General features: G+C 38.2%; 1 protein-coding gene across 8 annotated transcripts; it reads right to left on the bottom strand.

Moving 5' to 3' along the window:
- Positions 1-29: 29 nt before the first annotated feature.
- Positions 30-25806, bottom strand: LOC117430253 (N-acetylglucosaminyl-phosphatidylinositol de-N-acetylase-like). 8 transcript variants are annotated; one of them, XR_009308937.1, is made up of 5 exons: positions 24970-25737; positions 24296-24395; positions 7414-7504; positions 1233-1366; positions 30-979 (listed from the first exon to the last, which is right to left on the bottom strand). XR_009308937.1 is itself a non-coding variant. In XM_059000821.1 (5 exons), the coding sequence occupies exons 1-5, from the start codon at positions 25319-25321 to the stop codon at positions 863-865; spliced, it is 735 nt and encodes a 244-aa protein (XP_058856804.1). In that variant the 5' UTR covers positions 25322-25760; the 3' UTR covers positions 30-862. The 8 variants fall into 8 exon arrangements, 5 of the variants coding, with proteins under 5 accessions (XP_058856804.1, XP_058856805.1, XP_033906004.2 ...); XM_059000821.1 differs by lacking the exon at positions 7414-7504 and adding an exon at positions 3260-3291 and having other exon boundaries at positions 24970-25760; XM_059000822.1 differs by lacking the exon at positions 7414-7504 and adding an exon at positions 3260-3291 and having other exon boundaries at positions 25150-25742.

Genomic DNA, 25806 nt, shown 5'->3' with positions numbered 1-25806 from the left:
ACAAACAAAAAAAAAAGAAGAAATGCATATTTCAGTTCAATCGTTGTCTACATTTTATTCAATATAACAAAATGTGTTTTCTTAAACACCAATACAGTACATGATATGATACACTGTATCTGTCCTCCTTTGAACTGGAGATTCATAGCCACTCATAGGCCAAGGATAGGTACATATAGTACACACAGTGATGCAATTCCTTCAACACAGATTGGATGAAAGACTCACAATGTACAGCAGCATTCATAGAGCCAGTCCAGATTTTACTATGCACAGTGTATACTTTGTCTAGCAAAGCTCGTATTGGAACCTGGGATGACCTACGAAAAGAAAACTTATTTCCAAGTAATGAGTAGCGCCATTGAAACTGCTTTGGGGGTGATATGGAGCATACACTATAGTTATTATGCTGGCTGTTCACTGTGCTGCTCAGAGCTTCTAGCGCTGTAAGCTTTTTTTTTTTTTTTTTGGGTCAAAGGTTCACAGGTATAAACCACTCGTGTACAGCAGGTTGGCATTCAGACAGTCTGTTAACTGCGTGATCCTTCCATAAAGGAAAAGTTTGGTACTACTGTTTTAATTGATAGAGATCTGTAATTACTATGTCATTTGATTGTATACATGGTTGCACAGTAAATTCACACTAATAAAAGATACAAAGATATACAGGGGATGGATAAAAGCAGGAAAAGAAACACCTGCCATATTTAACACATGCTTTGGAAACTGATCGTCCCTCAAATGATTCACTTGATATGGCAGATGTTTCTAATATTCTGTCGGGTGCTGATACTACATGTGTGCCAATTCAAACAGTACAGTGTTAACAAAAAATAAATAAAAGGCCAGTTCTTCCGGTTTTCTAGCGCTGTCGTTCTTCCGAGATCAGCCGGAATGTGTTAATGAACATGTAGCGTGAAAACAGCAGGTAGACCTGGCGAAACCACAGCATCTGGCTGTCATGGCAACACATGGCTCTCTGGGAAATAAGCAAACAAACAATACTCCTGATTATATCAAACCGCCTTCTAGTCATTCTCCTAGCACAGCAGCGCACAGTTACTAAAGATTTTGAACCACATTTATCAAGCTTTTAGCCAATGGATAGGTTATAAAAACCAAGTGATTTTCAGATTCAGTAAATCAGAGCAATGCTTAGCATGTATGTTCCATTATGTTGTCTTGATTATCAGCTGTAGATCTAGTGGCAGGCATACGCTTACTACTCTTACCTTAGCTTGCCCGTATTCCCTTTTCCATATGATGGAAATAAAGTCAGAGGCAATGAACCAGCTAATGGGCAGCTCGAAGATGGAGACGTACTTCCTGAAGATATTCACTGTTTCCAAGGCAAGAGCGCAGCATCCTGAAAACAAAATCATACTTGAAAAAGCTCCATGCAGATTGTGAAATGCACTGAAGCCACGCTCTCCCTAGATTTTGACTCTTACCAATGATGGCTGTTACTGTGATTAGAGCAGCCAATCGCTGTGCCAGTTTTTATAACCCATCTCCTCACAAGCACAAAGCTTTTGACCTCTTTGGAGATTAGAGAATTGGATTAGACTCTGCTTAGTGGTAAGTATGGGCCAGTTTAGTGATCTAGAACCTGGCTAGGGCATGAGGTCAGTGCCCAATTTGTAGCTTTTTACTCTTTAATGATACCAGTTCAACCTTTCCCCGGGGGTCAATGGGTTATTTTCCCAAGAAACAGTTCACATCAAAGTATGTTAACTTGAAGATGATGTTCTCAATAGCGGAAATGATCTAATTGTCTAGTTATTTGTTGCCGGTGAACAAACCATTCCATTTGGAGGAAGTGGAGATTCAGGTGTAAAAGCCCACAGACAAACCCAGCTATTAAGAACAGTGCTGCCATAGTGCTCTCTGTACAATCCCAGAGACACGCTTCCCTGGTCAAGCCGCTGCCATCACCCTGTAGATTGGCAGAGGAATCTGGAGCATTAATTAAGCTGTCACTCCCTGGATCGTTTAAAATGATGGACTGTCCAGCTTTCATGTTGGCCCTTAACATTTAAATACCACAAAAGGCTTTTTTTTCTGTGCTCTCAGCCCTCAGTCAGAAGTGTACTGCAGATAAAGCCAAGAGGGAATTTGAACTTCAAAATGATGTCGGATTTTGACTTAAAAATATTAATATTAATCACGGTTAAAAAAGCATGACTGGTCTTTATAAAATTCTTGTGATGAGAATCACATTTATTATCAGGGTTCAAGGAACATTGAGTCTGGTTTTCTATTTAGATTGTCTTGGACGAACATTTTAAAAAATCATCCAAGCGTCACTCTTTTTTTAATGTATGTGGAGGTTCACACGTCTAAGAGTTGCCGTATACAGGGTGTGAATCTGTTTCAGAAACTTTTAAGCAATGCAAAGTTAGTATTTTAATGTCAACCTGAGGATTACTGTTAAAGATCTGTTAGATACAGTGATCATTCATTTCAGATAAAGAATTAAAAACACACAGACTTTGAAGAAAATATACCACAAGGGTGTAACATTTCAAAAGGTTTCTTTTTTTTTTTTTAGAATTACTGTAACCTGCAATAGATAGTACCACAGTTTGATAAACAATTTCTAAACTATGGATATTGAAAATTACTTGGTGCCAAGTAATTTTCTGGAAAAAAAACAGTGGTGCCAAGTAATCCAGCAGATGGCGCATCACACTGAAATGTGGCACTGACTTGGTGACAGCAGTATCTTACTATTAAATAACAAAGCCTTTATTTAAAATAAATCTTGAGAATGATTAGTTTTTCACGTGTATAGTACAGGATTTAGTACTCATTTTAAAATAACCATTTGATTCCATGCTTTAATACGAATTTGGTAATGTTGTGAACATTCAGACAAGCTTTCTTCATGTTTAACTTAATAGTTTTACAGGGAGACAATTATTGACTTACATTCCAGTCACATGGAGATAACTACTTTCCTTATACTGAGAAATAAAACATCTGTGTAGGCTAGCTGTTGTTGTTTTTAATTAAATGTCTTGGGAGACAGGCAGGTGGCTAGGCTAACATTAACATGTTCCCCATCTTTACAATGATGTAACGGGACACAAACAAACTAAAACTACATTAAAGCTGCATTCTTCTGAGATTTAGTGGAATCTAATTGACTAAGAACAAAACATCTCTGGCCTTCATCAACTGACGTCAAGACAATGATGATAAGAAAGTTTGGAATAGATGTGATTGCTTTTGTTTTACGGTTTTAGTAAATATATACCTTCTGGTAATTTCCCTGCACAAGAAAGATACCTGAAGGAAAGACACAAAAATGTTAAACAATATCGCAGCTTATATTTCAGCAGAAGGTTTATTACTAGAGGGCATGAACACAAATTACTTTCACATGTAACCATGTAGTTCCAAGGTTTTAAAAAAAGATTGATAAAACAATTTTACAACAACAACAACAAAGAATAAATCAATGTGTATACAGTTTGCCAACTAACACCAAGTTATGAAATCTAAAGTATGTGCTTTCCTGGCGCAGATCCAAGTGGGGCGGAGGTGAACATTTTTAAGCAAAGTTGCACATGTGTGACTGCCGAGGGTATAATGATAAGCCTTTTGGGGGGTTACGTTTATGGAAAGTATAAAAACAATAAATAATACTAAGCCGCTGTTCAGACAGCGGCTGCCGAAACTTCTGGCGGTTCCCAAGCCAAACAGAATAAAAACTAAACCCTGACACTGTAATGTGATAGGGCTTGAAAAGTGTACAGTGTGGCTAAACTGTCACTGCTGGGAAAAAACAATTCACTGCACAGACATGAAGCCAGTGGAGCATCAACTGACGGGTAACACGATTCAAGAATTACCACCATAGTGCTCCATAATTTACTGATACCCTCTCTTCATTTCAATATTATTTCTCATGAGTAGCGTTAAAGGGCCAGCACCTTCCAATTTCAATTTGTTAGTCCCAGTAATATTTTGATGCTTGTGTTGAGCTCTTTCCGTTCAGGAGCTGCTCTTTGGTTCTATTTGCCTGCCATAGATCTATGTAACAAACGTTAGATCCTTTTAGAAGTAAGAGCCATCTAACGAAAAGCTTCCCCTGGCACTTACTTCTACAAAGACACTTGGCTGATCTAACACTACACAGCTGCGCACAAGATGGCGCTGGCTTATTGGCCGATCTAGCCTTGGTAATATACGTCTATGGCAAGCGACTTACCAAAACAAATTAAAAAATCAGTCTGCGTAAGATTTTCATAATTAGGGCACCTGGGCCATTTCATGAAAATGGTACGTTTGTAAAGTCATTGATATCAGACTAATAGCAAGCCATTGAGATGAAGGGTCTATCCTAATGCATAGAAGCCTGGCCAACAAAAAGTCTTGGGCACGCCAGTCCTCTGGTATGGATGAAATATCCAATGTAACAATCATGTTCACAGAATGGCGCGTCTGCTTTAAGGAAAGGGGGTCACGCTGTGCTCAAGTGCTATTTTCTGCTACCTTAGTCATCACAATCCTCGCACGAATCCAATACACGGCAGCTCCTCTGAGGAGACGACATATTCACTATTGATTTTTGAGGGTTGTTTTTGTTAACTCTGATGGAACGCAAGGCTGCTGTGCTGGAGCAGGCCTGTTCGCAGTGTGTGAAATCTCACTGGAGTAAAGGTGGTGATCGTCAGGAGTGGGGACTCAGAACAGGTACTGCATGGAGGAACTGCACAGGGCAGAGGCACCCAGCACTGCAGAGGAGAGCTTCAAACCAACCTGATGACTGCACTTTAACACTGTCAGGGCTCTGCTACAGCACAAGCTTGCATGTAGTGGTTCTTGTTGCAATTACTCAAATACAGTGTGTTTAGTTTACAACCAGTATGGCGCTGGCTTCACTAAAGACACTTTGGCTGATCAAACCTCTGTTGTATCGATGGCAGCCAACTAAAACTAAAGAGCAGCACTTTTAACACAGACTTCAAAAAATTATGATAAGGTAATGGACAAATAATCTACAGGTACTTCATTTTTAATATCTTTGTGTGTAACTTCGAAAGAACACAACGATTTCAGCATGCTCTGTTGGTTTTTCAACTGCAGAGTCCTGTTTTTCTACCACTTGATGTGTATTGAGAGACTGAGAGACCTGTAGAGGGTGATGTGGTTAACATGGCCACTTACTCCATTTTTATCGAAAGTCAGCACCTGCAGGAAAACAAAACTAATGCAAACATACACTGAGAGGGGGGTGCAGCTGCAAAAGCAAAGAGACGTTTCATGTTTCAACTGTTCTGGCACAAGGCAAGACAAAAATAATAATTTGAGCTGCAGTGCCCCATGGTCATGTTGTTTTTTAATGCTAGTTCGTAAGAAGCCTTTTCAGCTTTCCAGTTTGTTTACATTACGTAAAGGAAGTTTAAATTCAAGTTTATACGATACTACTGTACATTTCAGTGGAATAAAAAACACAAGGGGGAGTCTTAAAATTGTTATTGCTGTATATACAGGGTAATATAAATAAACCATGGATCCTGCGAAGACAAGTCAAATACTGACTTTACTGTAAACATTTGAACACTGTCAGTCAACATGAAGGGCAAGTTTGCTGTCAGTGTGCAGCACTTGTTTAATCATGATTTGATACATGTGGTCTGTTGTTAAGGAAAGTCCTCCAGAATGCTTTGTCTATTTGTGTCAATCATGATTGATTTAAAACGATGGAACGGCTCCACTGTAAACTGGAGCTACGATTACAAGTCAGTGGGAGTGAGCTGTCCTGAGAATCTGGAGCCTTGATAAAACAGCACATCTCACATCTTGTACATTACAAGCCCAGGCTGTTCCCATTTTGTTTTGCTAGTAAACTGCAAATGACTTTGCAGCTTTAAGCCTGGATTCAAACACATTATTCAGCTGCTGCGGTTTAGTGCTACAGTACTAAAAACTATGAAAAAAAAAAAAATTGTATACAGTTATGCATCACATTACATTTATCAATAAAAGATGTCTGCAAATAAAATATTTTTACCTCTTGCATGTACGCTTGGGCCAGTTCCCCAAACAAAAAGGGCTGTCCACAGGCCACCCCCATTATTTTTCAGCATAAATATGTTTGATTATATACAGTTGCTAACAATGGGCCATGTGCTGTAATAATAAAGCCATTAATTTAGTAAGTGATGTTATAATCACATATTCTGTAAATACTCCTGCTTCTTATTTTGTTTTACTTAAATGAAGGGCATTTTCAACACATAATAAGGGGAAGTGGAAAATCTAGCCCTTTATCACTGGGGTTCACAGTTGCAATGACTCATAAGTTTTACTTAAATGATACGAAACAAGCATCGCTAAGGACCAAGTCCAAAAAGGTTGCACTTGTACCCTGATGGCGATGCTTGCTTTGAAGACGATATTGCCCCTATCCAACCTGCTAGAATTGGGAATGGTTTGACAAGCAATGAGAGAAACTTCAGCCCTCTTAGCCTCCACAATTCCTGGATCTCAATCCATTTGACCTTGAACATCCCACCTTTCTTGTGGAGACTATCCCAGTGTCAAGGCTGTTATCAGAGCAAAAGGTGGCCCATCCTCATTTATAAAAGGAAACTCCTTGCCCCATTTTAAAAACCTTGTTGTACAAGTCTGATTTTTTTGCCAGCAGAAGTTATTTACAGCACCTCTGGTCCAGGGAACCCAAAAACGTTAATTGCTGGAAGTCTGCAATGCAGCCAAAACAAACAAGAAATGCCAAATCGCTTCCAGAGTGCCGGCGGAGGAAATCTACTCAATTACTTGTAAAAGGGAAACTCCGGAGAGGCCCAAGTTTTGGAAAAAGATTCTCTGAATAACACTGCCTCTTGACAGATTCTCTGTTCCTTCCGAGGAAGTGGGCCATCCAAAAAACACAATATGGCAAACTTCAGTGTTATGACATGGCTTCCTCGCTGATATGAGAAAATCATTATCGAGTGCTCCAGCCAAGCCAAGAGAGGTCACTTTGAGGAAGCTGTGTGCATGTCTCCCAACCAGCCACCTTTATTATCTAGTTCTGTACCTGGGATATAACAGACTTCTCAGTATACTGTGTGCCTTAATACATAGCATGTGCAAATACAATATCATCGATTTTTTAAATAAATAAATCCTGTAGGATATTTGCACATCTCAGTTGTTTACTAATTTAAACTAACTAGCAACAGATAAAAGTAAGCCAATGGTATATGTTTCAGCTTTCCATATCTTGTCAACACAGCAGAGGGTGTAGACACACTTTTCTTTATGGGCACCAAACACAAGACCTGAGCTGGATTTCAAACTCCAGGCTAGTGCACTAACATATTGCACCCTCGGAAGATAATTTACATTTCTTGTAAATTTGGGATTGAACATTGCGAACAGACTGAGCACTGATCTTACCAGGTTAACAGCGCTGGCTTCTACTTGCTTGAGGATCAGCGTTGAGACAAGGTCTGTGTCCCATTGCACTCTGGGATGGTCCGGAAGCTCGCTGTGAAGGGGTAAACCAGATACGCTTTATCAATAGGAACAGGACTGCACCAGAGGGGTGTCAATGCATGTGTTATATACACAGCATAAGCCTGTTTCAAGGACTTTCCACCATAAAAACAATAGATTGGAGTAAGCCACTGACGCAAGGGGTTGAGTTGGAAAGGTTGAGCAATTATTGATACATTGAAAGAGTACTTAACTGGATTCTCCAAATTGGAAACAGGTGTGTGCCTGTGAATCTTAATGACTAGGTGGGTGGCAACAGGCAAATAGCCTTGCTCTTTATACTTAAAGAATTAGAGGACTAAGAGGAGAGGGCTTTCTTTAACTTGTTGCAGACCTAAAGATTTTGTTCTTCGTTTGAAGTTGAAGCACTGCACAAAATAGTGGGGGCTGACTAATTCTGGTTTGCATGACAAGCATAATGCAAGCCTGACAGTCATTTCCTAGTGTAAACACTGAGTTCACGTTTTTTTTACCCCAAACCCCGGAGACACTGCTGAAGGTATTAGCATGTCTTTAAATTATAAGTAAAACAGTCTTTTTTTTTTTAATGTAATCTAATATGTTCTCCCTCCAAACAAGGCACCTTGCATTCTGGTATCTATGCTGCTACAAAGTTAGTATACTATAGAAGTTCTCTGTAGGGTTGTGCTGAGGAGCTGATCAACCTTCAGTATAACACATTACTTTTTCATAAAGCTGGTCCTTAAACTTTTGGATTTAAAGTTTTGTGGGTTAAAGTTTTGACACTGTAAAGGATCTAACAACAATTGAACTGCACTGCTTAAAATAACTGTGACCGTAATCAGACATGCTTTTCAATCTCCCTTTTAAAAGGCTTTGCTTTGGGTTGTGTGAACCTGGTTCTGGAAGGGTTAAAGGTAATATAGCTTTTGCTTAAAAACTTCAACCAGGGGAAAATTATTACATACGGCACACAAGGGGCTGAAACACCCTTTTCAGTTGCTTCATGACAACTTGATTACCAGCGTTTTATATATGAGCGTCTGCTTTTGAAACATGTATAAAGTGAGACAGGCTGGCGTTCATCAATCTGCTAATCAATAAACCCTGCTGGTCTCTCATCAGTTCCAGGAACCAGGCTTGCCTTTTTTTTTTTCTATCTTGGCAACAAAATGCAGACTCGGAACAAAATCTCTCCCCAAAGTACAACTGCAATTTAATGGGTGATACTGCATGATTCCTTTGCAATTTGTTGCACTGCAGTGCCAAGTTTCCCAGTCTTTGAGCACCACAAACCTAATTATTATTGAAATTCGCTTTACAGTTGTATTGCACACAGGAATTTCATTTTTTTCTGTTCAGTTAACATTTTACAGGCACAATGATAAATAATTTACAGGGTTGAACATACATTAAAACGATTTAAAAAAAATGTAAATATGAAAGCATTGAACGTAGCTGTCATTTTTTTTACAATATTCACTGTATAGAAGTTTGCCATAGCAAATGCATAATAAAGTGTAATAAAGCCTATTGAAAGCATGGTAAAGCACAGTTAAGCATCATAAAGCCCAGAGACATATGGTGAAGCATATTAAAAGAACACGGCAAACTATAGTAAACTATGGTAGATGCATAGCATGGAAAAAGTTTACAATTAAGTGCAAATTAACTGGAAACTTTTATAAGAGAAGCCTACAGTCGCTGATAAAAATGAAATGAAAACAAGATAGCAAATACCTGACAGAGAAACAAAATATATCACAGATTTAAAAACCTCCCTTAAAATAACTTGGCCAATTCATTTCGTGGTTATCTTATTTGTATATTCTTTTTAAAATCTCATCTAAAACCAACAGCTGGACCACCAGGCTACAGGAGGTCAGGAGACCACATTAATATCTCATTGTGACAAAAGTTTAAATGCCTTCAGTGACTATAGGCTTTGGGGGAAGGCTTCTTCTCCAATGGCATCAATGATTTATGAAAGAGAGGCAGTGAAGCAGGTTCAAACTAGTTCAGTCAGATAAAGGTCATGACAGTTCAAATGAAAACAACAGCCCAGAGCCCTGGCACCGTTAGACACAGGGCAGCCTCTGAGTTTGTGAGAATGATTAACCCCGTACACACCGAACAGCGTGTCCTACATGGGTCCAGAAAAGTGTCAGAATTCTAGTTCTACAGTATAGGCTACATATCAGACATAGTTCTTTGCTTGTTCCTTGCTTGTAAGATCAGCTCCATGAATTAAAATCTCCTGTTAATGACTTAAACCATTTTCACACACAAATGCTGTTACTGGCCCATCTCAGAAATGTCTCAAATTCTTATGCAATGGCATGTGTTAAAACAAAATGAAATATGCATACAGTATACAATATGTTCTTATTGATGTAAGCATTCATGCTATAAACAAGATATGTCATGAAAAACCATGACATACAGCATTTTATGTTATCGCCCCATCTGCCCATATACCCTGGTTTTTCATGAGTCATGACATATCCTCTACACACTACAGTCTATCTGCTTCTGGTATACAGTCACATGGGACTGTGCCTTTTAATCCACACTCACTATAGTTCTTCAGTACTGGCAGAGCTCTTCACACAGTTAAGACGGGTCTGTACTGTCTCTGACGTGATCGAGAGCCGTCATAAAATACGTTACATGCAATTCACACAGCCCAACATGCAGCCGTAATAACTCGTCTTTGTGAAAAGGGCTTTCATGACATTAATACATTATTATGGCTTGATTTTGTTCTTGTGAGTTCGCACTTTTAGTGCCAGGATCAAATTCTTTCTCAAGCGCGCTCTCCTTCTGAATGAAGTGCAACAGGAAATGATCAACCATTATGACACCCTAGAACGGACGTGTTCGCAGGATTGCAAAAAAAAAAAGAAAAAAAGGTTAAGAAACTGTAAAGTAGTTTACTTTACGTCACTCAAGAAATGAGAAAACAATGAAACAGCATTAAAATGGAAGCATGTGACAGCAACATGTTCAAGTAATGCGCTCAGGCATCGTATTAGAAACCTTATTCTTACTTCATGATTTGACATGAAACTATCACAAGTATAATATAAAGTCATCATTTCCATATCCCTTTTTTAATCGCCATCACCTTTCTGTCTGCCACATTCACAAATTCCTTAAACACTAAGAGCTGCTACTGTTTGTTTTTCCACATGAGAAAACTAAAAAATAACAACAGGAGACAGCAGACACACACACACAAATATATGGGAACGGTTTCTATAGCAACAGTACAGCAAGCCTAGATATACTAACATTTCTTTTTTTAGAGTACAGTTGGTCCTTATGGGGTAAAATAAAATCTGCCAGTTCCTGTGCCAGAAGGTTTTAGATCTGTCACCATGGTTTCCTAATCTGTTTTTTGTATTGCCTCCTACATGGGACTAACCTTGTACAACAGTGTAGATAAGGGCTCTCGTATTGACTCTCAGTCACAGTCCTCTAGTTCAATACCTCAATACATTAATCAGCACGTTCAACGATAATCTTTAATGAGCTGCTGACGTTAATGCTTGGTTTTCACCACAATTCCACCACCTTCCATTCATTTCATGCCTAGCTGAGCCCTGGTGGCACGCTTGCAGCTTAATGCAGAAAAAGCACAGGTTTCTAAACTACCCTGTAATTGTAAAATCTTTCTTATTCCCTATCATCCTGCAGCATATATACAGTAAATGGGTCTAGAGGCTTGTTTTGTTGAATTACACAGTGTCACCACTTCAGAGAAAGCAGCTCTGTTCTTAGTGGAGCATCTACTGCGACTCGCTAACAGGAGATCCTATTGCCACATATCGTCTTTCTTTACTGCTGGCTGAAAAGCATTCCTTCTGTAGCTTTAATACTGTTTTGGATCAACAGGCTTAATGCTTGAGCTGTATAAGCAGTAAATGATACAGTGCGGATTTGAAAATTGCACACAATAATTGTCACAGATTCTTGTTTTCCTATTACTGTAACTCATTGCTATGTGTTGAAATGGGCCAATTCCACCATAAATTCAGCTTATAATAAATTCACAATATTTATCATGGCTGCATCAGCATTGTCTAACTAGAACATCTCAGGGGTGGATAAGACTCCTTCTGCATAGCAGTGTCACCCATTTCAGGTTTTAATGGAGCGTGATCAGCCTCAGTGAATAGGTAACAAGCGCAAGTGTGTCTGATTAAACTCGTAATAAAACCAGGAATGGATCAAACTGCTATGCAATGTCGTATTCCCATCCCTGCATCTTCAGACTGATTTCAGGAGGCTTTCATAAAGGGTCATTAATTTATAGAAATTATAAATAACTAATTTAAAATGGATTTCCATCTGGATAAGTGACATATCCCCATGTCTCCCCAGATCAATACATTTTCATCATGTTTCCTTGCAATAAGCTAATCAATATCTGAGATACACAGTATGTACAATGGTAAGTGTGAATTCAATAGACAGAATCCACTTTGACTTGTTTTAATGCATAGACGTCCCTACGTGCCTTTTCCGATCTAAAAATAAATAATTAAATTAGGTGTTAACTGGATTTATTATTCAAAATAACAACACTTCCATCAGCGCCCAGCACTGAAGGGGTTAAAAGCGCAGTGCAGAGCAGAACACTGTGTTCTAGCACAAGGTCACAGGGCCAAATAACGGAGTGTAATGGAATGAAATTCAGCACATTCAGTCTGCATGAATAGAGCCCGCCCCCCCAGGGACCCCTGCCAGGCTGCACGATAGATCAGGGTACAAATCTCATGCTGCTGGGGTCATGGAGGAGGAGGAGGAGGAGGAGGAGGAGGAGGGGAGTCGGGGGAGCCAGGGAAATGAAATCCTCTCTAAAGGGACACAGGATCAGAGACACCTGGGATATATAGCTTGATCCCCTATGGATAATTTGTTATAAGACCTTTCTGTACTATGGTGCAGTTTTAGTCACAACGGGAGCGACGGCAGTAGGTGAAGATGTCTGATGAGTAATTACTGTACACTGTATGGACAGGACTGCTGGGGTTTAGAAGCAGTAACCCTTTAGAATAGTTGAAACATCACTTGAATCAGTGCTGCCCATTGCCAGTGTTCCCTCTGTGGGATTATCAAGTGACTGCTGCTATATAACATACACTGTAGCTTCTTGGATCTGTTCCACTTTTTGAAGTGCTCTAAGATATGTCACTGCAATAAAAAAAGCTATGTACTTAGTGATTTATAAGCAATGCCCTAGTTAATAAAAACATTATGAAAGTGCATGTCTTATTTGTTTGATTTCGGGGTTACAAGCAGACAGTCCCGGAGGACAGGAACACACACAGTGTAAGTTAACTGCTTTGACTTGGCTTCGGACTGTCTGGATGCTTTTCCTGGAAGATCTCTTCTGCACTAGAGCACTTTGCCCATGACTTACATACAGACACTGTACTGTATATGATCCTGCCCATCATGACTGTCTGCTTCTAATAAAAACAAAAAAGGTCCACGTTTTTTTTTTTATGTTAAAAAAGCTGACACATGGTCCAACTAGTGGCTTCCTCAATGTAATCCAGCCAAATGTTGTTCTACTTTAATTCGCTTAAGTTTTTTGATGGATTGTTTTTATTTGGGTGAGTTAATGTTATTTTCATGGGGTGCACCCAGTGTATTATTGTTATTAGTTTTAGTCAGGTTTTCCTGGAATGGCTTCCACAGGAAAATAAACATTAAACAGTCAATGGAAGTAGAAGCAAAAATTTAAAAAAAAAATTCCGGAAACCTGTGATTATACTCAAACAAACATAAAACCTGAACACGGATCACAAGGGGATTCAGATCGACTTAACATTATTCAACTTGAGTCATATACTATATCTGTTGTATTGTTTACAGTACTGTAACTCAAGGCAATTCAAGAAAAGATGATATTTTCTTGTGAAAGTGGAACTAGTCCGGACAACCCTTTCGCAGTCCGCACATCCACCCACACAATAACAAATGCATTTGTCTTTTAACTTTAACTCAGCTGCTCCTGACATCCAAGTAATAGCCCTGCAGCAACAATCTATAAAGGTACCATTCACTAATGTCATGCTGCAGTGGCTTTGCTATGGCAACAGTCTGAAAGCCCCAGAGTAACCTCCCCGCTGCCTGCTGCTTCACATGGAAATGTCTAATTGCCTGCAGGCTTCTGCAGGCAGCTCTTGAACTTTGCCCTACTAGAGAATCTGCATGTTTTGGTTGACAACGGCTGTTTGTACTGGTCACATGGGCTCAGGCCTATGGAAGCCAAACAGATACTGTCTGGTTTACTTAGATCACGGTAGACTGGCGAAAGCAACAATCCGTTTAACTCTTCCATGGATATTTGATTACGGCAATGGAGTCTTTTGCGAGTGTAGAATGAATACACAATGTACTTTTGAGGGTAATGTGATGCAAGTCTGAGGGTGCTGCATTATCGGCCCACAATTAAAACCTCCAGTGTCCAATAGCCATGGCAAATTCTAGACTAAAATATAAGTATTTGGCAATTGTTGATGACATGATTCCATTTGCTTTTTTTTTTATCATTTTAAAAATAAATAAATATTTGCAGCCACGCAAGTGTACTGCAGCATAATAAAAAGATTTCCGTCTGGCACCTGTCAAACTCTGCGGGTTTGATTTTCCACTGACATTTACTATGTAGCTCATGAGCAAGGATTGTCGGAATACTCAAATGGAATATTAGGAACATTCTTTGCAGATAACAATTAGGTACATAGGTTTAGAAAGGGGCAAACAATATTAAAGAAATTTAAGGGTGCAATATTTCTTAGTCCTAATCAATGATGCAGAAGGTATTACCATGTGTTAGGAACTAGTTCACTCAGATATAAGTCGAAGGTGAAATAGACATTATTGCCTAATCTATGCCAATGAATACCAGTACTGTAAGTTTTTCAATTCTTCTGCTAGTGGGGAGCTGTTTTCCGTTGTTAATTCTTGAGTAGAAGCACTGTTTATCCAGAGGAGAAATCAATTAGGACAGGGATTTAGGGTTCAACAAAAAATACAAATGCAGTGTCCTCAGTTGCCTTGCTTTTATGATTTACATTCCGTATGACTGCCAAGAAAACAAAAACAGACACAAGGTCTGAGCGACAAGCTGTGGGCAGAATGCGCTCAGTCCTTAAGATTAAGCTGTGCTGTTGTACAAACAATTACTGCTCTACCTGATGTTCAGTACCAGGAAAAGAACACATCAAATCACATATTGAAGAAACGTGGTTAATATCCATGACTGTGTGAGTCTTTGATCCAGAACGACTGTGGGGCAGGTTCTATAGGTCATACAAACTATAGTGCTGCAGTAGCTATTAAACATTAGCTACTCACAAACAGGATGGTGTTATTTTATAAGCCTGCAATTACATATTATTGGTCTGCATTCTTTTGCAATCACATGCAATTAATCTTTCACAGAATGTCTTTCTCTTCCGTTGATACTGTTTCAATTAACAAGATGAATTGAATAAAGCACAGTTTGACTTTTGAAGAAACTGCTTAGCGTCAAAAACACTCACTCAGCTGGGTTCCAAATCAATGCAATTATTAATGGTCGAAAAACTGATAAGAGCTTTAGTTACAAGAGTTTCATAAAAGTGAATCATTTCAAGTTGTCCTGTGCATAAATTTCAAGAGACTTTTTCCATCAACTTTCCATTCTCACCCAATCAATATTAATGCGTTAAAACGACATGAATCCGACCCTAAGCAATATCAACAGCGTTAGTGTTTTATATAGGCTCCTACCCACAATGTAAGGGGACATAAGAGACCATCAGATGGCGCTTGACGTGGGGCTCATTTGTTTCAGAGCACACCGCACTCAGCTGTTTCACTGACTGAGTTAGCAGGCACATGTTCAGCCCTCAGGCTCCACATATAAGTGGGATCACTGTTAGGTCAGGCTGAGCGCCAAACTATTTCGCATTATTTTTCTTCCAGTACAGAAACTGTACTGCATTGCATATATATATATATATATATATATATATATATATATATATATATATATATATATATTTTTTTTTTTTTAAAGATTCCATATATGGAATGTGTTTGGCTGCATTCCCCAGCTGTTAAATGACTAACATGTGAATGCTAGAATCATTATGGCACCTGTGCCTTGTGAAAGATAGTGGTCGAGGCCGCTTACCAGATTCCCTTGAAAATGAATGGGGCCAAGCTTGTATCTAACTGTGTAATTGTACGGATGGACAGGCTTTATGTGGCTGACAATATAAAATGTCAACAATATATATTGCAGGAATACAAGAGATATAGTAAGGAGTCTACTCAAAACGCTACATGGTATTAAGATCACTTTAACCTAAGAGGTCTACAGAAATGTTAACAAGAGTTGACAGAGATAAAGGATAAAAAAGAAAGGCATAACTATTCTCTAGATGCAGCCATGCTTTAATCTTACAGAAGACACACCTCCCAAAGAGAGACTCTGGTGAACATGGGAAGCGTTACTCATCTCTTACATGCTAGACGCTCCACTTTGTCTTCTGAATGAATGTCAGGTTGAAGTGCGTTTCTGTGTAAAGAAGACCCTCTCAGTTTTTTCTATCTTAGCAAAAAAAGTTATGCTTCATTGAAAGGTGATCAAAAGATAGCAATTTTGGTCACTGCCATGCACTTTTCTAATATTATGCATTCTATAGGTTAACTTTAAGTATAGTATTTTCCATCATGTTATGTAATGCTTATAAAAGCCTCAATCACACATATGATGCAATGTATACTTTCTCTTTCCTTTTTTTACTGAAGCATGATTTGCTTGTCTGACAAGACCCTTGGTGAACTACAATGCCATTGGTGCAGAATCTAGCAGCTTACAAAGGCATGAAGATTCTTGTGTGTTTAGATCAGGTAACTGGATATAAAAAAAACAACACATCTCTTTCCTGTTTCTTTTGTTTTATGGGGAGGGGGATAGGGTGGATACAGAAATATTACACTGCAGAGAGCTGGTAAAACGACATGTACTAATCTGGCTTACTCTTGCTTCGTGGACTAGAGAAAAACAACATATCTCTTTAATTCTATAAAGCCCAAGCCATTACAATATAAAGAGTACCATCTTAAATCTCTTGCATTTGACACTGGAGTGAACTTTGACACAGTAGAAGCAGGCTCACACACTCCTCGCTTGAGCACTAACAGGATCTCGTGGTCTGTAGCCAGCTTGCTGAACCCGTTTACTTCCTTTATCGTGCAAAACACGCCAGGGTCATGTCAGTTCATAGCTGAAGCACTGGAGCGCGGTCAGATCTCTGCTGATTACAAAGAGCCCACATTGCCTTGGGGCAGGGTGACTGTCAACACAGCTGTCCTATTCAGAGCTGACACTAAGTTCTGATGTGTTCCTGCCAGGTCCTCACAGAATCAGGCACTCAGGGAGGGAGAAGTGGACCATATTTCTTCAAAGTATTAGGGTCCTGGCCCCTTAAAATACAAAGAATGCATTTTCCCAAATAGATTCATTTGAGGTTCTAATTTTAACTCAAATCTATAAGAATCTAAAATCCATTTTTTGCATAAACAACATTACCACTGGTTTCTTCTGTTGAAGATCTTTTAGTTTTTTCTTCGTATCCATATATTTTTTTTACTTCATTTCGGAATATGCAGATGTTTTTAAAGACAATGCTTTAGATGAGATGTTTCAGCTGCTTCCTGCAGCAGTTTATCTATAGCTCTGTATTTGAAATATTTGCATATCCTGAATTAACGTTAAAGAAAAAAAAAAAAAAAAAAAGATTCTGATTCTGAGCTGGACTGGTAATAATAATGTAAAGCTAACAAGAGGTGAGGACATTGATTTTAAAGTACTGATTTACACTCCTATAAAAAGGGAATTTAACCATATCATTTGCAAGCACAGGTACATTTCTACAACATTTTAAAATGAGACAACCAACTGGTTTATGCAAAAGACCTCTTTTAATACTGTTGACTTTCAGCATCTAGTGGTCTGAACATTGTGTACTATAAAAAATAAAAATATAAATATAATTTAATTTTGTGTGGTCCATTGTATCTTTGTATCTTTATTTCTTAAATAAAACTTGATAGATATGTATATGTTACAGTACTGTAGCAATGGCCAGGAGAAATGTAAACTTGTTGATAATATATTTAGGCTAGACCACCTGAGCACACCTTCCAAGCAGTATTATAAACTCCAGCCCAGTTTATCATATAACGAGTGATATGTTAGGATTCCAGTGTTAAGATTGAATGAAAAGGCTGTAAGTCAGACCACACTGGTTTGCTGCAAGTTATGCAAGGAGTTTGTTTCTTTTAGCATCTCCTATCTTAAACTTCCACAGTCTTTGATATACATTACTTTGATGGTTCCTCAAAGCCCTTCCCATTATTCATTCATATGCGCTGTAACCCTGTGCACTCCTCTGGCATGGAGCATGGGACAATGGAGCTCTGTATACCAGTGACAGAGTTTCATTAAGGAGAAAAATGATATTCCTAATCCCTCAATGACCCCCACAGCACCCTGGTAGGGTATCCCCAAGGGGCTGGAACGTCTGCTGGCCTGCTCACAGATTAACATACCCCTTGGAGTTTTCAAAACAGCTATTGCTTTAATCTGTAGATCTATTTCTTGCCATCAGTCACATGTAGGCGGTCATGTGTGTAACTGTGTATCACAATAATCCCTAGTCTTGTGTAATTGGTCAGTAAAAGCCAAGGTTCTCAGTGCTCTGTGTCTCCACTGTGTGCGCAAAATAATTATTAATTCTATTTTTCTTGTCCTTCAACAAGATCATTTCGGACTGTTCTTGAACTTGCCACTAAGATTTTTTTTTAATGTTTTTTTTTTATCTTTCTTTTTTTGTGTGAATGTAATGCTTATAAAAGTAGCAGTTCAATGTCTTTTGTCATAGAACTCAAATTGTGCCAGATTCTGTGGTGGTTTTATGATGTGAACTAATGGGGGCTAAGCTCTCACCACCAATATAATTTCACTTGGGACTAAATTAGAATAAATGTCTCGAGCCAAGGGAAAGTCAGTTGATCACGAAATACAGTATTAAGTTACTATTTAGCAGCTATTTTAACTGGCTATGTATCTTGCTGGCGGTAAAATGAGAACCAGGGTACTTTTTTTTTCCTTTAGGATTTTTCAAACATCAGAAACATACAAGCCTAAAATCCCTGAGTTGAAACTACCTTGCTTGGTACAAATAACTGGTCTGTTTTCTGATAAAGCTAAGGTGCACATAACATTATCTTTTTGTGCAAAACACTGTAGCTTTAAAATCCAAATCGCTCTGGTAAAAAAAAAAAAAAAAAAAAAAAAGTCTGGCAGGCTTTTCTCAGGAGTTAGATACACTGTACTAAGAGCGCCAGTCAGCCCTCCCTCTTTTGCACACAAATAATAAGAGCTAGATAATGTTGCTTTGGGTATGCAGGAGTTTTGGAAAGCTACCCTCCAGACAGTCAGAAGGTTAGGGGTTCAGCGCACAGGCAGCCAGTGCTGTCTTAACACAAAGTTCAACATCTGGATGAAAAAAAACAACAAAACAAAGTATGACTGCCGGTCTGGGATGGCAGCCAGTTTATTCTGAGAACTGTGTGTCAATGGTAAAGTTCACATGCCCCTTCTGACAGGTCACCTTCAGTAATCAATCATGCAAACACTGTGCGCGGTCTGAGAACTAGAATAAAGTTTCCAAACACTCCGAGCGGGGTTACCCTTATCGGAGAGCTGGTTTGTTTTCTGTGCAAACACTAGTCGTTAAAGGGATACTTTATAGATGATATATTTTTCAAGTATAAAATGTAATTCTTGTTTAAAATCCCATTATGTGTGTTCTGTATTGATGTTAATGCTTACTGCTGCTCTTTATGTGCTATGTTTATTAACTATTCCAGAATCCTAAAGGCTGATTGTGGAGAAGTGAGGTGGGGAAGCAATCAGGTGTAGACAATGCTAATTACCAGACCACCTTAAATCCGGTTGTATTTATTTCTGGTTTTCAAATACTGGCATATACATTATATATTAATATAATTAAAATGCTAGTGTGTATTTAAAACATCACAGTACACTTTTTAACATTTAGATTTTGTAACATATAAAGCATTTTTTATTTTATTTTCATAAAGCCTGGGTTTCTTGTACTGTTGTAAAAAAATACAATAGTTTATAATAGAAATAATATTGCATTCTGTAATATGTCAAAACCAAATTCTCATCTGACTGAATACTCTAGTGAAAGGATAATGCTAGCCATTAAAAATGATGCCCTAAGCTTATCTGACATCAGGATGCAATATAAAAAGGAATGTGATACTTTAATAATTGTGCTTCTTTGGTTTCTAATGTTTTTCTATCCAAGCAACGCTAAGCTCATCCATGGCAAATTCTTTGCAACTATGTACACAGAAATGAACCTTACTCACCATTAATGGCTTGCCACAGGGCTATGCATTAGTGTGTGGTAAGCATTTAGAAGGATGCAACTGCTGTTTGAAATAACTATTTGCACACAGAGTTTTGTAGGAATTTTGCGCTCACTGCTAAAAAAAAAACCCAAAAGTTTAAAGATGTAAAGTGTGACATGCATAGGTACAGAGAAGTGCTGGAATCCTGCTAATAACTTGCAACAGTATGAGGTTATAAGTACCAGAACTCAAATCATGAGTTGTTTATGAGTGACCCATTACTGTAGATTGCACAGATAACACTATAATTAGACAGATGTTTGTTTCGGTTTATCAACAAGGGCCAGGGGAGCATGATAGTTATTTTCACCTCTGTCTGCATGTTTACAGCTAGTTATATCAAAGGGGACATTGTTCATACTGGACGAAGCAATAACACCTTCTATGGAAACTCATTTACCCTACAAATTATTTAGCAGCCCTCAGAACAAGGCAGCTTAATCATTCACGAGAACCTTTGATGGATCGTTATTTCATAAGCCAGACTAATGTACACACCCCTGGGCTTTGGAAATGTTGGTTTGAGGATATTGACGATGTTACATGTCAATGGAGTTCATAGCTAAATGCAAACCATATCCATGTGACTGGCTTGAAACAGTAATACCCTTCCCCCACATGCTAGGCAAAGAGCCCCTCAAACTGCACAATAACACAATTCACCTGATGTGCACGTCTTCAGCAGAATGTCTAAACAGTACTGGAGTCGATGAATAAATAATAATTATACATACCCAGCAAGGAAATAAAATAGAAGCTAGTCCACATACATAATAGATACTCCTGTAGAAAAGAAATGTTTTACAGTTTCAAGGTGAATTATTGTAGTATTCCCAATGCCCAATAAAACACATTTCAGTATTGTTTTGTTTTTTTTCCATATTGTATAGTTTAGCAAAGGTAGTGTACATTTTGACACGTTTTACATACAGGCATGCAGTGTCTGTGCTTGGAATATATTGTGTTTAGAAATATATACATATACAGTATATATATATATATATATATATATATATATATATATATATATATATATATATATAACATTAATAGAAAACAGAAACACACATACTCCTTTTATATCCATCCAAACCATATTGAAAATGACAGCTCCCCAGCTTTCTAATGTATAGAAAAAACATATATAACCTTAGAATCCTATAACCCCATACAATATAGTCCAATACAAATATCTACTGACTCAGACACATTAGCAACCGCACTCCATATAATGGGTGTACTGTAATACAGTGAGTATTGTAGGGCTGCTTCCCTGGACTGTGTAAATAGCTGTTCAGCTAATATTATAGCCACTGCTCTCTAGGTGGTAAAAGCCATTAAAAATATCTGAAACATAGACAGACAACAATCCAAAGCAGGGTGGGTTACACATTGAGACCTTTAAAAAGACCACCTGAACATCTAATGCTGTGGTCCTTCCCGGTACTAAAAATGTGAAAACTTCTAATTTTGTGGTGAGTTTTTTTTCATCAGTCCCCGCTGGGCCTTTTCAGACAAAGATTCTCACTTTTCTTTGTTTATGTCTGGAGCTGGAGTCCTGTGGTGTTAAAGGGTTGCCTGATTAATGTTCAGCGGGGTGGCCTGGATTCGTACCAGCAAGGCAGTTCAGCCCATTTTTTCAATCCGCCTGTGAATCAGGAGCAGTTTGCCTGTTTGATCTCCAGACCTTCAGCTGTGCGGCCCCCAAACGAAGGCTACAGTTCTTGCACAACCCTCTGCAGCTCATGTCAACCTTTTCTGTTTTCCATTTAAATGCGCTGTCTTTATTTTACAATCTGGTCTTAATCATACCTTTTAGTTCCTAAGTCTAAAGCTGCAGTGAAATCCTGAGGAACATCTGCCAATCAAAATAAGATACTAGTCATCTGTAATTAAACCCAATATAGGCTCTCTCTGTTAAACCCTTTCTTGTTAACTAACATTATTGCCCTTAATAACTGACGAGCATGCTCAAGAACTACATTTTAATTATGGCTCTGCTATCCTTATGATGGTTTTTAAAAAGTGCCAAATAGCTGAAACTATAATGTAGGCCTATTAATGGTAAAGCCATCAGTTATCTTTATCACACATGTTGTTAGTATTGTTATTTGCTACATAAGGATAGTGGCGCAAAAATCTGTATTTAAATCCGACATGCTAATGTTAACTCAAACTCATTTCAATTACTACAAAAGGGGTTGAGTTTCATTCTTGAATGAAAAGGGACAAACACTGACAATGAATGATCATAATGACATTCATTTGAAGCATGTTTGCATGGAAAGATACAGAATATGTTCCAAGGGTAAGGAAACACCTTCAGCAAATTCTGCATTGCCTAGCTTTTCCCGAATACAGCCGGACAAAACTACAAAGATTAAGTAAACAGGCCACACAAGGGCGTAACACTGCATAAGAGGCTTTATTAAATCAACACATGTTCTATAACAGCTGCAGGACATAAGCTAGTCCACGACAGCACAAGACACAGGAAGACAACATCCAGCAAGGGTCTGTTATTGATTCACAGCAGCAGTGTCCCTTATTTTTTATATTTATATTGTGAGCAGTCAATTATTGCAAGACGCACAGAACTTATGGACACAGTGCTAGTTATATTTCACTAACATCAGGAAACAGTAGATGTATTACATGGTGCTGGTGCTACTGATATTCATCCCTGCACTGGTGAAGTTTTAGTGTTAACAAACTGGACTGTCTATTAGGTAGAGTGCATAGAAGATCCAACATAATTATGGAACACTGCAGTCATACATAACATCAATTTCATATAATCAACAGAGTTCACTGTAAATTCCCCAACTAAATGTTTTTTTAACATACTTTGTGTTTTCAGCTGGGGACCACTGTTTCTTATTCTGTTCTGGCTTTGATAATGAATCTTGTGACCTGGAAGGTTCTGTGTGAGAAGATAGTTAGACCAGATCAAATCACTTGCCCTGTTTGTGATGGCAGTGTCATTGGCAGACCTAAGTCTGCAGGCTAAAATAACAAGTCTCGGAGTTCTGTGTGAAAAAACTGAGCAGAGAAACCCACGCACAGGGATGTGTGTCTGCGCCACAATGGCACACAACAAGAAGCATAGTCGCCACAGATTTGGCCTTTTTTCAGCAGTTCACAAGATTTGTTTTCATGTTATCCTGAATGCTGAAGAATACACGGATTACAGGATTAACTATGCTTGGGTCTAAATTACCAATAGACCTATCCCAGCTTCTCCAAAGAAAATAAACATTGCTGCAATAAAAAATGTTTTTTATGGCATAAAACAAAGGAAAGTAATGTTCTTCCATACAGCACATCTTTACAAGTGTGGAGTGTTTTCTGTATACAAATTGCAATTTCTGCAACTAAAATATATAATCTCTACACTCAAATATTATAAAATGCAATGGTGTTGTTGCATTCTCTCATCTCTCCAGATAACCATGCTAACATACTAAGAGTTCAGTAGTCCCTCCAGGACTAGATGTAGCAAAGGTCTGAATATTGCTAACCTTAATATGATTCACTTTTAATGCAGAAATCTGAATAGGGGCTATTTTTAAACCGACTATACTTTTTTTTAGGGAGTTATACAGGCTGGTTTATAATGTCAGATGCTTTGGTCTGCTGTTGTTAAAATATATAGTATTTTTATAACATCTCCACTTACAGCCACCCTGTGCTGGTATAAAAGGCATATACAATTCTATCAAATTCATATAGTAGTTTAAATGTACACCAATGTTCTAGCTGCAATCAGACCACGTGATTTACGGCAAAGGGGCAAGAATGCAGTCGTTTACCGGGAATTCTGTATTTGAAATATACATATCCTGAATCAACATTAAAAAGTGAAGAACCCAAAGGTTCTCTGCACAAAAGGGGCACCAGTAATAGTCAATGAAAATGCATTTTAAAATATTGGTCAGTAATCCACTGAACCACACATATCTATATGTTAGTTTGCTTTTTAGTATCCAGTTCTATCTAGTACATTTCGTCTCGGGACTCAGATGTTAGCATGCTGCACCACCCAGCCCCGTTATTAACCTATATTTAACCTCTCAGAGAGGTACGGATGGGAGTACAGTAAGCATATTAGGTTTGCTATTTTGGTTACCTGCAAAACAAGACATCTCCAGAGGGTGACTTTGCGTAGTGCTGTGACTTCAATGACAGCAGCTAAATGCAGTATCTATGACATCAGTCAGCAGGAGGAGGGGGTGACAAATCAAAGGCTCCGTGAGTCTAGCACTGGATTAACCAAGGATATTTATGAAATAGATATGTCTACCTGCAGTCAATGACCGTCAGATGAGCTGCTGGGATTCCTAGAACACCACAGCTCTTGAGAAGTTCCTTCTTCCGAATCTCTCCTTGATTGTAGTAATTTCCTAAAAGAGAATAAATATAATATGAAATAAACAGCATGCTGCTGCTGTGGGGGGGAAAAAAGAAAGAAAGCCTACATTTTCTTTCTCTAATGATAAGTGTTTTGAATTTGTGAATGAATGACCTACTACGACATATACAGTAAAACACTACACAGTGCTGGAGATCTGTGCCTTCTTATCGACGAGTCAAGGCAGATTTATTTAGAACAAATGTTGTGCATTCAGATGCATCATTGAGAACTAAACATATATATATTACATTATTATAACTAGTGTATCTCATTTATTGTGTGTAGCAGCAGGGTGTCAGCATGGGACTTTTAATATACAAGAATTAAAATAATAAGACACACAATACTCCATTAAAACACTTTCATAAAGTAGGCGTTCATTAATTCTTAACTGTGAGACAGACAGCCCAGTTCTCGAGACCATCTCTTTATTTAGGCACGTTTCTTGGAATCCCAAAACCGACAGTGATGCTTGCAAGTAACGCTACTGTGCATGAGATGCGTTTTATATATATATATATATATATATATATATATATATATATATATATATACACACATACCTGCCGACAAGCATAACAAGTACACCGAAACATTTAACTTCACAAAATGTATGATAGCCGGAGCAAAGAACATGCACTCGTCATCGGGATGCGCCGTTACAAAAAGCACTCGGAGATTTTTGGAAACTTGGTCCTGCCCGTCAGCGTGTGGCCATGGTAATCCATCTTCTCTATGTTTACCGTGAGAACAAATTCCGTCTGGGTCTTTTGCAATAGAAGCCTTTTGGATTAATGATACAATATATCCAGTCCCATTCTGTGCTACGCACTGTCGGTATTGACGATATATTCTTTTTAGCCACACAAAATAAATAACAATTGACAGAATAACAGCAAGCCCAACTGACAACATGATCGACCTAGATAGTAAACATTCCGGGTGGCTACATGCTCTCTGTTTATTTACGTTCCGAGCCTTGTAAATACAGTTGATCTACCATAGGTTCTGCATTCATATTGTAAACAATATAGCAACATTACGATACTCAGCAATACCCTGTCCTCTAAACCAACGAAATATTATTTGTTACAATCATTACAGCCCACTAATGCTAATCATGTTTTATATATGCCTAGTTGTGTTTTATATAGCTATATTTGTATTCTAAATGCTAAATAATTAACTGGCTGTGTGTATGTGGATGTAAAATGTACAGTATTGTGTTTCAATCCAAAACAAAAGTGTTAGCAAAGAAATAAAACACAAAACATAAACCATTTTAATTCTAAATTAAAACAGAAAATCTATAAAACTCAATTTAAAGAAATACAGCTTATATTTTAAATAAATAATACGGAACGTTAAATTGTGGAGAAGTAGGATGAATTCACTGAAAG

Source organism: Acipenser ruthenus, chromosome 26 (assembly GCF_902713425.1).
Source record: "Acipenser ruthenus chromosome 26, fAciRut3.2 maternal haplotype, whole genome shotgun sequence".
NCBI classification, from domain to species: Eukaryota; Metazoa; Chordata; class Actinopteri; order Acipenseriformes; family Acipenseridae; genus Acipenser; species Acipenser ruthenus.
Note: the sequence above shows the minus strand (reverse complement) of the source record. Positions and strands in the feature narration are given on the sequence as shown.

Excerpts from the sequence above, each read along its gene's own strand:
- LOC117430253 (XM_059000821.1), bottom strand. The coding sequence starts at position 25,321 with ATGTTGTCAGTTGGGCTTGCTGTTATTCTGTCAATTGTTATTTATTTT. Across the intron at positions 3,292-24,295 it reads CTGACGGTCATTGACTGCAG|GTATCTTTCTTGTGCAGGGA; the intron begins GTAGACATATCT and ends TCTTTCCTTCAG. Across the intron at positions 1,367-3,259 it reads TGCAGGGAAATTACCAGAAG|GATGCTGCGCTCTTGCCTTG; the intron begins GTATATATTTAC and ends TTTTGTTTTCAG.